Raw genomic sequence first — 15746 nt, 5'->3', positions numbered from 1 at the left:
AAACATATTATTTACAATAAAACATTAAAATCTGAAACAAAAGTTAAACGTGAATTTCCGCTGTCACACATTTCTGCTTTTTATCGATTCAACCCCTTTTCAGCTGATTGTACAGTTTGTTCTGATGTTGTACTGTTTCAAATCAGGGGAGGGTTGATTCTGTATGTGTCTGTCCCAAGTCAGGAGCCAGTAATTCAGTTGTTGTGGTTTGATGCTGTATATCACATTTGTTTTAGTCCATTATTTTGTGAATAAATCAGGCCGTAAGTTTCCTCGTTTAATTTGTTTAACAAATGAAAAATGTTCAAGAATTCAAACGAGAAAACTTACAGCCTGATTTATTCATATGCTTTAAAGGAAGAAATGATTGTTCCACCCTACTTTTGTATGATACACCGACTAGTCATTATTTCAGGAGGCTCGCGGGTATAAATATTTCAGAAAAAAATTAATCATTTATTTTTCATTAGAAATTTTATTGATTACCTTAAGTAGTTGTTACTTTATCATATGGTACAAAAATCTTTCCAAAAAAATCAATTCGTGTTGGCGACAGGTGACTTTTAAAATGTAGATATCATTGAAAAACCTCAAAATTATCTCCCTTTGGTGCAAAAATGCCATTTTTGGGCATTAAAATTGAAATATCTGTTTTAACTCATCAGTGACCTCTATTTTATTATTGTTGTTGTTTTCGAATAAGCTGAACATAAACTAAAAAATTGTAAAATTTAAGCGATAAAGTTCATTTATAGAAAAATATAGCGAAATCCTATATTAAATTTAAAAAAAATGATTAAGACCCGCGAGCCCCCTTAATGCATGTGTTTCGGGTGCGGTATGATTTTATTTCGGTTATATAAAATATTGTTTCATTGATTCTTAATTTTCACAGAAAACAATTCACCCAGAAAATCAGAAAAAAACAAATGTGTTTATCTAAATGTATTGAATATCAGACGCGAAATAAACGCAATATTTAGTTTCCAAAAATGCTATTGTATGCTGTTATTGAAAAAAATAATTTATGATTTTTTGAAATACAGTCGAAAAAAATATTTTCCCCGAGAAAAAGCCATTCCTCACCCCTCTCCAAGGGTGAATAGTCGTTCTAAGCTATGTAGATGACCATATTTTAAAATGTACAACAGTCTTATGTCTGGCTTGATTCAGTATGTAAATTAAATGACCTTTGGTTGGTTGTTTTTTAATGAAACATGTATTAATTGAATTGTCGCAAAACATGATGTTGCTGACACAACATAGATTCCGTATAGAAATGATTAATAATATAGTTTATCATGTATTGTAATTATATGTTGTAATCATTATGTCCATATAGAGGTTACAGTACGATTTATTTAGAACATGTCTTATCTTACATATTATTATGTCATGTACATGTAAGTTCCACACAGTGTATGTACAATAACTCGTAACGTAAGTTGTTTCATTTAATTCAAAATGTAATGTATCTCGGGGGAATCATAAGTATTAGAAGGTCTCGCGTTCACCCCGAATGAGGGAGGTCATATTTGGTATGCAGTTGTACTAGCATTTACTTATTTTATTTCCGTGGATATTTGTTTACCCTAACCCCGTCAGTCATTGTCCATTGCGTTTGATACTTTTACTAAGTTGCATATAAAAGTTGTTGATTAGGTCAGTTTGAGGGAGAACCATTGGTTATAAGTCAATGTTAATTGGTATGCAGATGTATAAGATCGTATAAGCAGTTTCATATCAATGGAAGTTTATATATTCGCCAACCTCTCATCATATGAATTTTAAACAGAGATTAAAAGGAAGTCGTTACTGATGTCTTATGAATTTGTTTTCATCTCTTTTCTTTAGAACAAACTAAAACAAATTATTTGAAATATAGATTTTACATCGTTATAGATAATGTATAAATGAACACGTTGGATATTATGTATTTGATGTCGTTTTTTTTTTTGCAGAGTATCTATAAAAAAGAAGATGTGGTATGATTGCCAATAAGGCAACTGTCCACAAGTGACCCAAATGACACAGAAAGTAACAATCATAGTTCATTGTACGGCCTTCAACAATGAGCTAAGCCCATTCCGCATAGTCAGCTATAAAAGGCCCCTAATGACAATGTAAAACAATTCAATCTAGAAAACTAACGGCCTTATGTATATAAGAAAATGCACGAAAAACAAATATGTTGCACATAAACAAACGACAACCACTGATGAATTGCAGGCTCCAGTTAACTCATGTGCATTAGAATTAAACCTTATAACAATCATTTTATCTCGGCGTCTGATATGACATAACATAAGAAATTGAGATTACCTTCCGAAAACTTAATTTACATGGTATTAAACATGTGTAACTGCTTACTGTGAATTATTACGTAATTGTTTAAATACTAAGATTGCATTTATCTCAGATAAAATCGACAACTTGTTGTCCCGTGTTGCCTGTGTTGTATTTGTTTTAAAATCAGGTTGGCTTTTTCCTTTACTCTAAGTAGCTTATTCTTTTAAGAAAATCTATGAGAAGAAGGATTTATTTTAGCTTCCAGATCGCATGTGGTTACCCCTAGTATTGTGTTTGGTTCGTGTTAATCGGTCTTTAGTTTAATTACCAGTATATTTTATAAAAAAGAATAATTGGTATGATTGCCAAAGAAACAACTATCCACAAAATACCAAAATAGAACAGACATTAACAACTATAGGTCACCGTACGACCTTCAACAATGAGCAAAGCCCATACCGCATAGTCAGCTATAAAAAGCCCGATAAGACAATGTAAAACAATTCAAACGAGAAAACTAAACGCCTTATTTATGTCAAAAAATTAACGAAAAACAAATATGTAACACATAAACAAACGACAACCACCTGACTTGGGACAGGCACATACATAAATAATGTGGCGGGGTAAAACATTTTAGCGGGATCCCAACCCCCCCTAACCTGGGACAGTTGGACTTTTTGTCGGTTTTCAAAGTATTTTGCAGTGACGCATCTAGGGAGGGTTGCAGGGGTTGGAACCCCCTTTATAACGATTAATGCATTTGCATAGGTACATAGAGTTTGAAACCCCGTTTTCAAAGGACTGGATCCGCCCCTGTTCATTTTTGCCATGTAACGTTAAATGTATTCAAAACAAATCTCTAGATATATCAGGGATGTATTTATTCTTGTCCTTAGCAGTAGAAAACTAAATATGATGAGACTGTTTATTTATTTCAAACACTTGTTTTTTATTTCATTTAGATGAAGCACGTTTTGTTATTTCTGTGCATATTTTGGATTGGTTGTTCTTGTAAAAATATCCCTTGTTATTATGAACCAAACAATGAGCTAGAGTGTATAGAGTTCATTAAGTTCCCTGAGGAGCACTATGGGTGTAGCTATACCAATAAGTCGCTTGTCTTTACTGGTTCTTCAAAACTTATTGGAAAGGAACTTTGGATACAAGTACAAAAAGTAAGAATTTTAATTTAAATTTGATTTTTTAAAATTAAGTTTTGATCAAACAATGTTTTTACTTAACTGCATATTACAATATTGTTAAGTTGTGCAGAAGTGATCTACACCTTAAATCAATATCTCAAAAACATTCTTATTCTTCACACCAAATGGACACAAATCGATAAAAATGGAAGATATTGATGTGAATATATTAAAGTTTAAAATAATACCGTGCAAATAAAACATTTCACATTCATTGGATTTTTTTTTGCATAACGTGTAACGAGCGATAATATAACTTCCCATACATTCACATCCATTCTGATAACCCATCAGCCCTATGTGACGTCATGTGGTCGGGGGTTGTTAGCTTAGGTGCGTAAGTACATTGGTAATATATGGTAAAAAGGTTAAAACAATTTTCTTTTTTATACCTGCCCGTGTATCAATCATCACCCATATCAGCCTTTAACTAACGCCTCTGGTCGATATCTGTACGTGTATTAATCTGCATTTATATGCGTTGAAGATTAGATTTACAAAAAAACAAATAATAAATCTGATATCAATTGAATTCCGGTAATGACCGTACCGTGCTCATTCTGTACCATGTGTTTTATGTTTTGTTTATAGAACCAAGAAACGTTTTATGTCAGGAGACAGGACGGAGCATGTAAGGATAAGTGTTGTGGTATGTTATCCTTGTAAAAACTACTATTTCGTTTTCTAAATTAATGTTCCTTCTTTGCTTTGAATAGTGATATTTTCTGTGCATTTAAACATTTTATTTATAGTATTTAGTAACAGAATAAGCAACAGTATTGAGTAATGTTCATGTACATGTAGCATAAGGCAAAAGATTAATAAAAATAATAAGATTATAGTACACGTTTATTTGTTGTTTACAACACAACCATAACACATAGAATAATACGATCATGCTGCAGTAATATACAATATTACCACACATTTATAGAACAAACACAATTGACAGCTTTTTAGGTTTTGTTCATATAGAATAAAACATTAAAACTACATGTTTTTGTAATACCGAACCCCAAAAAGGGAGAAGTTCATGAAATCTGACAAAAACAAACGCTTAATTATAATTACTTACAAAACAAATGAAAAGCAACTGTCATATATAACCTAGGAAAGTAGACAAGAACATGATAGGTTTAACATGGTTCTATAGCTAGCTAAGCATTCCACTTTATGGTTTGTCTTCCATTATTTAAAGTAGTTCAATTGTAATGTCATTTCATCTTTCGTATAAACTCTGCATACATGTAGTAAAATTATTTCGCAGATACATTTAACCGAGTTGGTAAGTATATTTATAGTTTCTAAAAACAATGTCAAGATCAAAGATGGACCTGGGAGTTCCCTTTTTTAAATGAGGTTCGTGTCGCCATTTTCTTTGTTTGTTTAATTTTTGGTCAATCAAGCCGTTGTTTCGCTTTCCTTTTCATTTGAACCGATGTGTCATCAGCTGTATACGAGTTTTGTTTTTAAATCCAACTGTTTTACATGAAGACACCCAACTTCCATCGTATAGACTTCATGATGCATTGGATAGTGTTCAGTTTTCGTGTGATAAGGTTCATTTCATAGATACTGTAAGCAATAAGTTTTCATATTAAATTAGTGTCTGACTAGGTTGTAAGGGATCAACCATTTTCAGTGGGTGGTGGGCGTTTGTCTTTAAGTCATTCGACGCCATTAATCAAATTGTTTTTAAACAATATTTTTTTCTCCTCAAATTGAGGATCAAAATATTTCTTAGCCTCATTGTCGATTAAAACAAACATAAGTAGATAGTGGGTCTGGTTTAAATCAGACATTTATCTTTATGTTGAAGACTTTCATCATATAATGATTTCGTTCAATTGTGTAAACACGTGTATTTGTTTATGTGATGATAGTCTAATGTATGGACTTTATTTCAATAAACTGACTGACTAACTGACCGACTGATCTTTTATTAAAACTATTCAACTGAAATGTGACGGGTTAATTACCCGGATATTAATAGCACCCTACCTTTGTTCATCAAAGGATAAGTAAGGTAGCAATACACAGTTAGGAAAAAACTTAAAATTGACACTCATAATTTTTAAACATCCTCTTTCCCCTCCTGTCTAACAAAGAAGGCTTTATATGTGTGTTATGCATGTATATACTTATAGAAAGAGAATCTTTCATAAATATTTCAATCAATTACAGTGATACCTTTCCTGAATCCATAGGTTTATATCTATCAAGTGATCCAAAAAAAAATCATATGCTTTTCTGCTCGTTTTTCCATAAAATTAAATTGAAAAGATCGAGCGCAAAATCTTTGTTGATAATCAAATTGAGGATCAAAATATTTCTTAGCCTCATTGTCGATTAAAACAAACATAAGTAGATAGTGGGTCTGGTTTAAATCAGACATTTATCTTTATGTTGAAGACTTTCATCATATAATGATTTCGTTCAATTGTGTAAACACGTGTATTTGTTTATGTGATGATAGTCTAATGTATGGACTTTATTTCAATAAACTGACTGACTAACTGACCGACTGATCTTTTATTAAAACTATTCAACTGAAATGTGACGGGTTAATTACCCGGATATTAATAGCACCCTACCTTTGTTCATCAAAGGATAAGTAAGGTAGCAATACACAGTTAGGAAAAAACTTAAAATTGACACTCATAATTTTTAAACATCCTCTTTCCCCTCCTGTCTAACAAGGAAGGCTTTATATGTGTGTTATGCATGTATATACTTATAGAAAGAGAATCTTCCATAGATTTCATTTCTAATGGTCATAAGGGTAAAATATAATCACTCTTGGGTGTAACCATGGCAACAATCTGCATTTCTTAGATACAAAATATAGCAAAAAAGGGGGGTGAACATGTCACAAAAGTCTCCAAAATTTGGTCTAAAGGAAAATTTCAATCAATTACAGTGATACCTTTCCTGAATCCATAGGTTTATATCTATCAAGTGGTCCAAAAAAATCATATGCTTTTCTGCTCGTTTTTCCATAAAATTAAATTGAAAAGATCGAGCGCAAAATCTTTGTTGATAAACACTACAATAATTTATGGACCTATGAACGGTACGGATAGGAAAATACAGACTGTCAATCATATAAATGGCCTATAAAACATGTTAAAAACAATCAAAATGTTCATATGAACCCACTTAGAAGGCTATATTATTCTTCAATTATCTAAAAATCAATTTTATTGTACAAAAACGTTCATATTTAAAAAATTCACAGGGGCCATAATGCGAAACTAAACTTCTAACTGTGTATTGCTACCTTAAGGATTAACAATTTTTTTCCCAATTCCACTTTAAATAGATTTCTGTTTTTTACTAGCTAAAACGAGCAAATTGGCATGCTAGTTTGGAAAATCGGTTCAGAAATAAATATTTTATGAAGGTTAGCAGTTGACACTGAAATGCAACAAAAAAGTGATTTTATGAAACATGTCATGTCAAAGTGCATTTTCTCCTTTTTTAGTCAAATTTCTAAAACTATACCTTCTAAGCCTGTATTTTCTAGTTTCAAAACTTAAATTAACCTTAACAGTAGACAAATTATACAAGTTAAAGCTATTTTAAAGCTCTAGAATGTCAATTTTGTTGTGTATTACCATACCAAAGCCTTGGTTAAAATTTAGTAAATACTGAATTCATTTATAACAGCGGGAAAAAAATTAGGCTTAATTCATGCTAAATTGTGACTTTATACTTGCTAAAAAAATTAATTTGATTTAGCCGCATGAAAAAATATAAAGCGTTCCCTTCTAAGGTTTCTACATAACGCGCAATCTTCTTTTCCAAGGGGTAGCCAATAAAGTATCAATGTATGACGGAACCGAGTCTTTGTGTCAAAATGTCTATATTGGTTGCTAAGGACAATAAACAACAAAACTAACATATATTGTCATTCTAAAGGTTGTTTCTTCCTCAGCATTATACCAATAGCCTAATTATCAATAGATTTGTGGTATGATTTGTCTTATAAAAAGCAATTCTTTGCTTTGCCAAGTGCCTTTTGGATTAACAATTTTTTTCCCAATTCCACTTTAAATGGATTTCTGTTTTCTACTAGCTAAAACGAGCAAATTGGCATGCTAGTTTTGAAAATCGGTTCAGAAATAAATATTTTATGAAGGTTAGCAGTTGACACTGAAATGCAACAAAAAAGTGATTTTATGAAACATGCCATGTCAAAGTGCATTTTCTCCTTTTTTTAGTCAAATTTCTAAAACTATACCTTCTAAGCCTGTCTTTTCTAGTTTCAAAACTTAAAATCAACCTTAACAGTAGACAAATTATACAAGTTAAAGCTATTTTAAAGCTCTAGAATGTCAAATGTGTTGTGTATTACCATACCAAAGCCTTGGTTAAAATTTAGTAAATACTGAATTCATTTATAACAGCGGGAAAAAATTTAGGCTCAATTCATGCTAAATTGCGACTTTATACTTGCTAAAATAATAAATTTGATTTAGCCGCATGAAAAAATATAAAGCGTTCCCTTCTAAGGTTTCTACATAACGCGCAATCTTCTTTTCCAAGGGGTAGCCAATAAAGTATCAATTTATGACGGAACCAAGTCTTTGTGTCAAAATGTCTATATTGGTTGCTAAGGACAATAAACAACAAAACTAACATATATTGTCATTCTAAAGGTTGTTCCTCCCTCAGCATTGTATCAATAACCTAATTATCAATAAATTTGTAATATGATTTGTCTTAAAAAAAGCAATTCTTTGCTTTGCCAAATGACATAAGGTAGCAATACACAGTTAGGAAAAAAACTTAAAATTGACACTCATAATTTTTAAACATCTTCTTTCCCCTCCTGTCTAACAAAGAAGGCTTTTTATGTGTGTTATGCATATAAAACTTATAGAAAGAAAATCTTCCATAGATTTCATTTCTAATGGTCATAAGGGTGAATTACAATCCCTCTTGGGTGTAACCATGGCAACAATCTGCATTTCTTAGATACAAAATATAGCAAAAAAGGGGGGTGAACATGTCACAAAAGTCTCCAAAATTTGGCCTAAAGGAAAATTTCAATCAATTACAGTGATACCTTTCCTGAATCCATAGGTTTATATCTATCAAGTGGTCCAAAAATAATCATATGCTTTTCTGCTCGTTTTTCCATAAAATTCAATTGAAAAGATCGAGCGCAAAATCTTTGTTGATAAACACTACAATAATTTATGGACCTATGAACGGTACGGATAGGAAAATACGGACTGTCAATCATATAAATGGCCTATAAAACATGTTAAAAACAATCAAAATGTTCATATAAACCCACTAAGAAGGCTATATTATTCTTCAATTATCTAAAAATCAATTTTATTGTACAAAAACTTTCATATTTAAAAAATTCACAGGGGCCATAATGCGAAACTAAACTTCTAACTGTGTATTGCTACCTTAAGGATTAACAATTTTTTTCCCAATTCCACTTTAAATGGATTTCTGTTTTCTACTAGCTAAACAAGCAAATTGGCCTGCTAGTTTGGAAAATCGGTTCAGAAACAAATATTTTATGAAGGTTAGCAGTTGACACTGAAATGCAACAAAAAAGTGATTTTATGAAACATGCCATGTCAAAGTGCATTTTCTCTTTTTTTAGTCAAATTTCTAAAACTATACCTTCTAAGCCTGTCTTTTCTAGTTTCAAAACTTAAATTAACCTTAACAGTAGACAAATTATACAAGTTAAAGCTATTTTAAAGCTCTAGAATGTCAATTTTGTTGTGTTTTACCATACCAAAGCCTTGGTTAAAATTTAGTAAATACTGAATTCATTTATAACAGCGGGAAAAAATTTACGCTTAATTCATGCTAAATTGTGACTTTATACTTGCTAAAATAATAAATTTGATTTAGCCGCATGAAAAAATATAAAGCGTTCCCTTCTAAGGTTTCTACATAACGCGCAATCTTCTTTTCCAAGGGGTAGCCAATAAAGTATCAATTTATGACGGAACCAACACTACTGGACGAAATAACAACTGTCCATACCAGTAACAGTCGTTCTAAGACTGTAATTGTTTGTTAAAGTTGTAACAGTTGTAAAATGTTACTGTTTCAGTTATTTTATGACTGTCCCAACTTTTAAAGTGTTTGTCTCCAACATAAATCGACTGCAACAACGCTAGAAATAGCTGTCACAAACATTAAAGGACTGATACAACTAATTTCAAGTTGTAACAGTTGGTTTACAACTGTCCCAACTCGAAAAACGTTGTAACAGTCATAAATGCACTGTTAAAACGCCGAAAATGTTGTCACGGTTATAATACGACTGTTGCAACCTTTTGAAAGTTGTTACAGTTATTTAATAACTGTTCCAACACGCAAAACGTTGAAACAGTCGTAAATAAACTGTTTAAACGTCGAAAAGGTTGTTACAGTTAAAATATGATTGCTACAACCATTATACAGCAGCAGTTTAATAATCCATAAGTGTCGCAACTTTCAAATATTGGTAGTCATTTTATAGACTTAAAAGTTACGGATACCAAATTTCTATCTGACAGTCCGGGATAGGTTAAATTATTTTGAATACAATTACATCGTGTGCAATTTTTTAAAAAGGTTGTTATAAAAAAAAAGACACAACTGCCATACCCATTTAATACATTAGTATAAATAGAAACTGATTGTAAAAACAAAAACATACTGAAATATCTGCCGCTGAAAATTTTGGGATTCCCCGCTTATCTGGTAAATGTTGTAAAGTAATAACTCAATTGACACTCCCTTGTCTCGCATCTCTTCGAAAAAAATCAGACCACCGTAAGAGATACCTGCAATTTCACATGGGACTGGTTTATGCACATTTAATGCTTACACAGTTACATCATCTGTTAGATAAATTAAACAAGGTGTCTCAATTTATTTGTAAAAATTTGTATCTTATAATATCATATAAGACACATTTCGAAATTATCATAATGACAACGTTTTAATTTTTATAACCTTGTTGTGAAATCATTCATGCATGTAAGGTTTTACCTCCAATACCCGTAGATTTATGAATCACATAACTTCATAATAAAGGTCAATATACTATAAACCCAGCGGGAATATACACACTTGTCAAACTTTTCCCCGTAGAAAACTGCCGAGGGCTTAGTTCATACGACACGGACACTTTTAGAATTAATTTGTTTGTTTTTAAGTTCTTGTTACTATTTGAAAAGTATACAAGTTACCGTACTCGGTTCTAACAATTTTGATTTATAAATACAAATAAAATCTCAGTTATGCTGAACTTTCAACGCATCTTTTGTAGCTATGGAAAACACTGAAATATTCGTTAATGTCTTGCATCTAATTTCAATTTATATTATTTACCGGGTTTTTTAATAGTCTAGTCAGATTTACTCAACTTTGTACTGTTATTGTACCGAGTGGTGTCTTATATTTGATGTTCAAATGTCTTTATTAATAACTCTCCACATGGACGCAAAAATATTAACCATCGAGTTCATATTTCGCCGTGTTTTATCACATATATAAACCTACATGTATAAGTGAGGTAAATGTACCATGTGAACAGACATGACAGAGATATATTTTTTTCTGAGACAAGTTCGTCGATGGACGATGAATAAATTAGATGACAGGGAATTACGTCACCGTAATAACTATTTTACATTGTAGTGATACAAATCAGTATATACTCTGGTTTGTTGTTATATACATATTTGTATATTTGTTTATACAGTTACATGCATGCTAAATGTATATGATTTTCATCCATTTGAATATATCATTCTATATACATGATATATTTACATATGATATGTTCATGTCGATATATTCTGCTATCATACTATTCTAATATAAATGAAGGACTGCTGAACCAACTCCTCTAAAGTTTCGTGAAGGTAGAGAATCCTTAAATGGATAAGGATGTATGCAGGGTTGTCAAAAGAAATTCTAGTATAAAGTGCAGTGCAAGTGCATGGTAGACACTCTTCTGTAATAACTGATTTTTCTAATAGATTGGATTCGAGTAGGCATTCGTAAAGTCCTTCAAAACATTCTTGAGATATTCTTCTGCATGTGTTAACATATTTTAACACTGATCTATTAAATATTGAGTATTATGTTCGTAGTCATATATACATCTATGGTATTTTGGTTCCATATGATTTTTTTTTGGATACACTGTATCATGTGTATATCAGTTTTTTTTTAATATTTTTTCTTTCATGCTAGAATTGTACATGAAAGTTGCACCACCCTGACACAGGTTTATTTTTCAATGTATGTAGTGTGTTTTGTTGCTTGCTGTTTATCATATTTGTTTATATGTAGCTTTTGTATACAAATCAAACTATCATCACTGTAGGGCTTCTCGTCTGTTTTTTTTTTACATTGACGGTGTTGCGTGCAAGGCAGAACCCTTTATATAGGGTGCTCATTATGAAGTATTAGTTTTGATCATTGTTGAAGGGTGTGGAGTAACCTATTATATAGCTAACAAGCACATCATTTGGTCTACATGGTCTATGGTTGATGGTTGTCTCATCAAAATTCATACCACATCTCCTTATTCATTTGTTATTCAAATTAATGAAAACCATGAAAATGTGCTCATTGTTAGATAAAGCCGGCCAATCAAACATGTACACCTAACATTCATGTCATATGCCAAAAAAATAGTGATCCTATACATGTACAATGTACATGATGTAGCTTATCACTTTTTTATAGTTCGTTCTGATGTTATACTGTTATACCACTGTCCCAGGTTAGGGGAAGGGTTGGGATCCCGCTAACATGTTTAACCCCGCCACATTATTTATGTATGTGCCTGTCCCAAGTCAGGAACCTGTATATTCAGTGGTTGTCATTTGTTTATGTGTAACATATTTGTTTTTCATTCATTTTTTTCCCCCATAAATAAGGCCGTTAATTTTCTCGTTTGAATTGTTTTACATCGTCTTATCGGGGCCTTTTATAGCTGACTATGCGGTATGGGCTTTGCTCATTGTTGAAGGCTGTACGGTGACCTATAGTTGTTAATGTCTGTGTCATTTTGGTCTTTTGTGGATAGTTGTCTCATTGGCAATCATACCACATCTTCTTTTTTATATCACATCTGAGAAACATTGAAAAATAGACAAAACCACAAAAATTCAACATTGACCAATGAACCCATGACATTTAGCTCAATGTCTGATGAACCCTGCCAGTCAGACATACATGACATAGACTCAATTGTTCCATTCTGTCTATACATGTACATTAAATAGACATGAAGTTGATCTACTGGAGTACTGTATAATATTAAGGCCAAAATAAATTTATTGCATGTTTCTGGTTTCTCGACCATACATGTACCTCCGTTTCTAGCCTACCCGAAACAATGTATTCATCATACATGTACATGTCATATTCATCATTTGATTTCTTTCCACATCAGATAACTTGTGTGAATGATAATTACAAATAATACTCATCAGTAAAACATATCAGAAACCAAACTTTGAAACGACTAAGACTGCACAGTGTATTATCTGTCAAATATGGTAAATGTTATCACAGTACACATGTACATTAACAGAAAAAAGTTTAGAACTTTAAAAACTAAATTTTTTAATAGAATAAAATGTTCTTAATTTTTTGGAGAGTAAAATAGGAGACACACAATTATTTATTTTGGCCTAAACTGAAATATCCTAATCAATCACTTATCCATGAAATGTCAGGGTCAGGTCAGCTCAACCTGATAGACCAGTAGACCTTGCAAGATACTCATATTTCTCGTATGAATTGTTTTACATTGTCATTTCGGGGCCTTTTATAGCCGACTATGTAGTATGGGCTTTGTACATTGTTGAAGGCTGTACACAGTACAGTGACCTACATGTATAGTTGTTAATTTGTGTGTCATTTTGGTCTCTTGTGGAGAGTCGTCTCATCATGCTTATTGGCAATCATACCAGTGTAACCACATCTTCTTTTTTTTTATATCATACATGCATATACAAAAAATTTATCCAATTACAAAATGTACATGTACTTGTATAAGAGAGCATCTCACTGTTATAAAAACAGTATTTTTTTTACAAGTAGTCACTAAACAATGAAATGAGGTCAGGTGCAATGGACATATAATGACAGGCTGAAACTTCATAACATATTAGCTATCTGAATACCGACAAGATAAGAAGCATCCAGCTCTTTTAGCTTTTAAAATGTACAGCTTTATAAAAAAGTTTACGTCATCAGCCCAAGTTTGTAATATCTATGTCCTGCATACAATCAACTTTAAATGACTTTTGTGGAAGGCAAGACAATAAAATGATACTTTGACAGGGCTTTCAATAAGTTTAGAAGTAGGAGGATAAAACCAAAAAGTAGGAGTCCCATCAATGCGGACGGCGAAGCCGCCCGCGGCGACGAGCTTGCTCGTCGCACCTACGGCCGGGGGTCTGGGGCCCGCTTAAGGGCCCCAGAATTTTTTTTTAAAATGGTGCAAAATCCTGCATTCTGGGAGTCTCCTGGACCCTGTTTCAGTCCTCTCAAAACATCATTTTTTTAATGAAGATAATGTAAATGTTTGATTAAAATTTGTAGCATGGTTGGATTTTCTGTAAATATTGATTACATTTATATATGCATTTGATCCAGACTTCAACTTAAAGCTTGTATTTGAAGTTGTTTGAGAATAGCAATGACATGGTGATAATATAGGGAAAGATCATATTTATTCATTAACAAAATTTTATTATACTTGAACTTCTTGAGTTGATTTGTATTGATTTTCATTTCAGGTATAAAGGGTGAAAAACTGAAAAGTATCAATTCTTCATCTTATGTTTTACTGCCTAATATTACCAAAACTGTATGAATTCAACTCTAGTAAATTATATATAATGAGTAAAATTTGATGTACCCTAAATACTTTTTACATGGAAGGTAAATTATAAATTATCCCAAGACTTTATGTAAATTTGTAATTTGAACTAGTCTATGATCAATTATGAACATTCACAGACAAGTCAAGGTAAACATATAAAAAAAAGAAGATGTGGCATGATTGCCAATGAGACAACTATCCACAAGAGACCAAAATGACACAGACATTAACAACTATAGGTCACTGTACAGCCTTCAACAATGAGCAAAGCCCATGGTGATAATGATTATGTCAGATGATGGATCTGCTTAATTAAAGAAAATATAATTGATATTGATTAAAATCTTGTATTTTTAATTGGCTTAACATTGTTGTTTCTAAAAGTCAAAGTTGCAATCATCCTCACTCTCTTCATCACAGTCATCTGATTCATTAGTAATCCCCAGAATTGATGCCAGTTTAGAAATTGATGCTACTTTGTCTTTAACAAGTTGTATTTCCTGATCATCTATTTCAAAATGTAAGTTTTAATTTGTGTCCTGGTATGCTGATATTTGAATGTGTTAACATCAGGGAAAGCATCTAAAGATTATATTCATAACCACCACCTTTTTTATTTATATAAAAAACACATAGTACATACCATAAAATTATTTCCTGGATTGAGCTTCACTTAAAATGTTTTTTATCATTTTATAACAAAGTATGTATATCAGAGACATATGTCTCTGTGTATATACACAAAATTAATACCAGATTAAAATTCTATGAGTTCAGGGAAAATAGAAAATAAATTGAATGGGACATTAACATTCAGTTCAGTAGATACAACAGAGGCAGACAAATCCTTAACAGGATAATAAATTATATGATCCTTGACATGGGCATTGAGTGTGGGTACATCGTTGTATCGTGCATTGAAGTCAGAAGACCCTAAAGTGGCACCAAATTTGACAGTGATGCTTTACAGATACAAAGAAAAGATTGCGACACCAATTTATTTAATTTTTAATACAAAGCCAACATAGTTATAAAGGAACATGTCCATGTAGTTCACTCTATGTAATAGGATTTGAATCTAAAACAAACGTGGGATCGGTGTCCTTGCGAACACGTGGGTCAGTGGCTGTACGTTGTTTTATATATTGGCGTTTGTTTGTTTTTTATTTTATTTTAACATTGTGAAAATATACAGTGTTCTCCTTTGAATAAGTTGTATTTCCATTCAATATTTATAAAGCACCTTGTTTTTGTATTTTTCTAATCCATTGACTGATGTCACTTTGTTTTCGTTTACTCATTTTCGTACACGCCTATTAATTACACCAATCGTAGGTCGTTTAAGAAAACCGGTTGTAAATCGACCAATCAGG

The 15746-nt window shown here is 31.9% G+C and overlaps 1 protein-coding gene across 1 annotated transcript in view; it reads left to right on the top strand.

Annotated features, from left to right (window-relative positions):
* Positions 1-1386: 1386 nt before the first annotated feature.
* LOC139500434 (fibropellin-1-like) overlaps positions 1387-15746 on the top strand; it is a 51742-nt gene continuing 37382 nt past the window's right edge. Inside the window, exons 1-4 of the mRNA XM_071289173.1 lie at positions 1387-1440; positions 3255-3467; positions 4086-4143; positions 4762-4779. Coding sequence (XP_071145274.1) covers positions 3255-3467; positions 4086-4143; positions 4762-4779 — 289 coding nt within the window. The 5' untranslated portion in view covers positions 1387-1440. The remainder of the gene's footprint in view (positions 1441-3254; positions 3468-4085; positions 4144-4761; positions 4780-15746) is intronic.

The sequence above is a fragment of the Mytilus edulis genome, chromosome 13 (assembly GCF_963676685.1).
Source record: "Mytilus edulis chromosome 13, xbMytEdul2.2, whole genome shotgun sequence".
Lineage (NCBI taxonomy): Eukaryota > Metazoa > Mollusca > Bivalvia > Mytilida > Mytilidae > Mytilus > Mytilus edulis.
The sequence above is the reverse complement of the archived record's forward strand: the minus strand, read 5'-3'. Positions and strand labels throughout refer to the sequence as shown.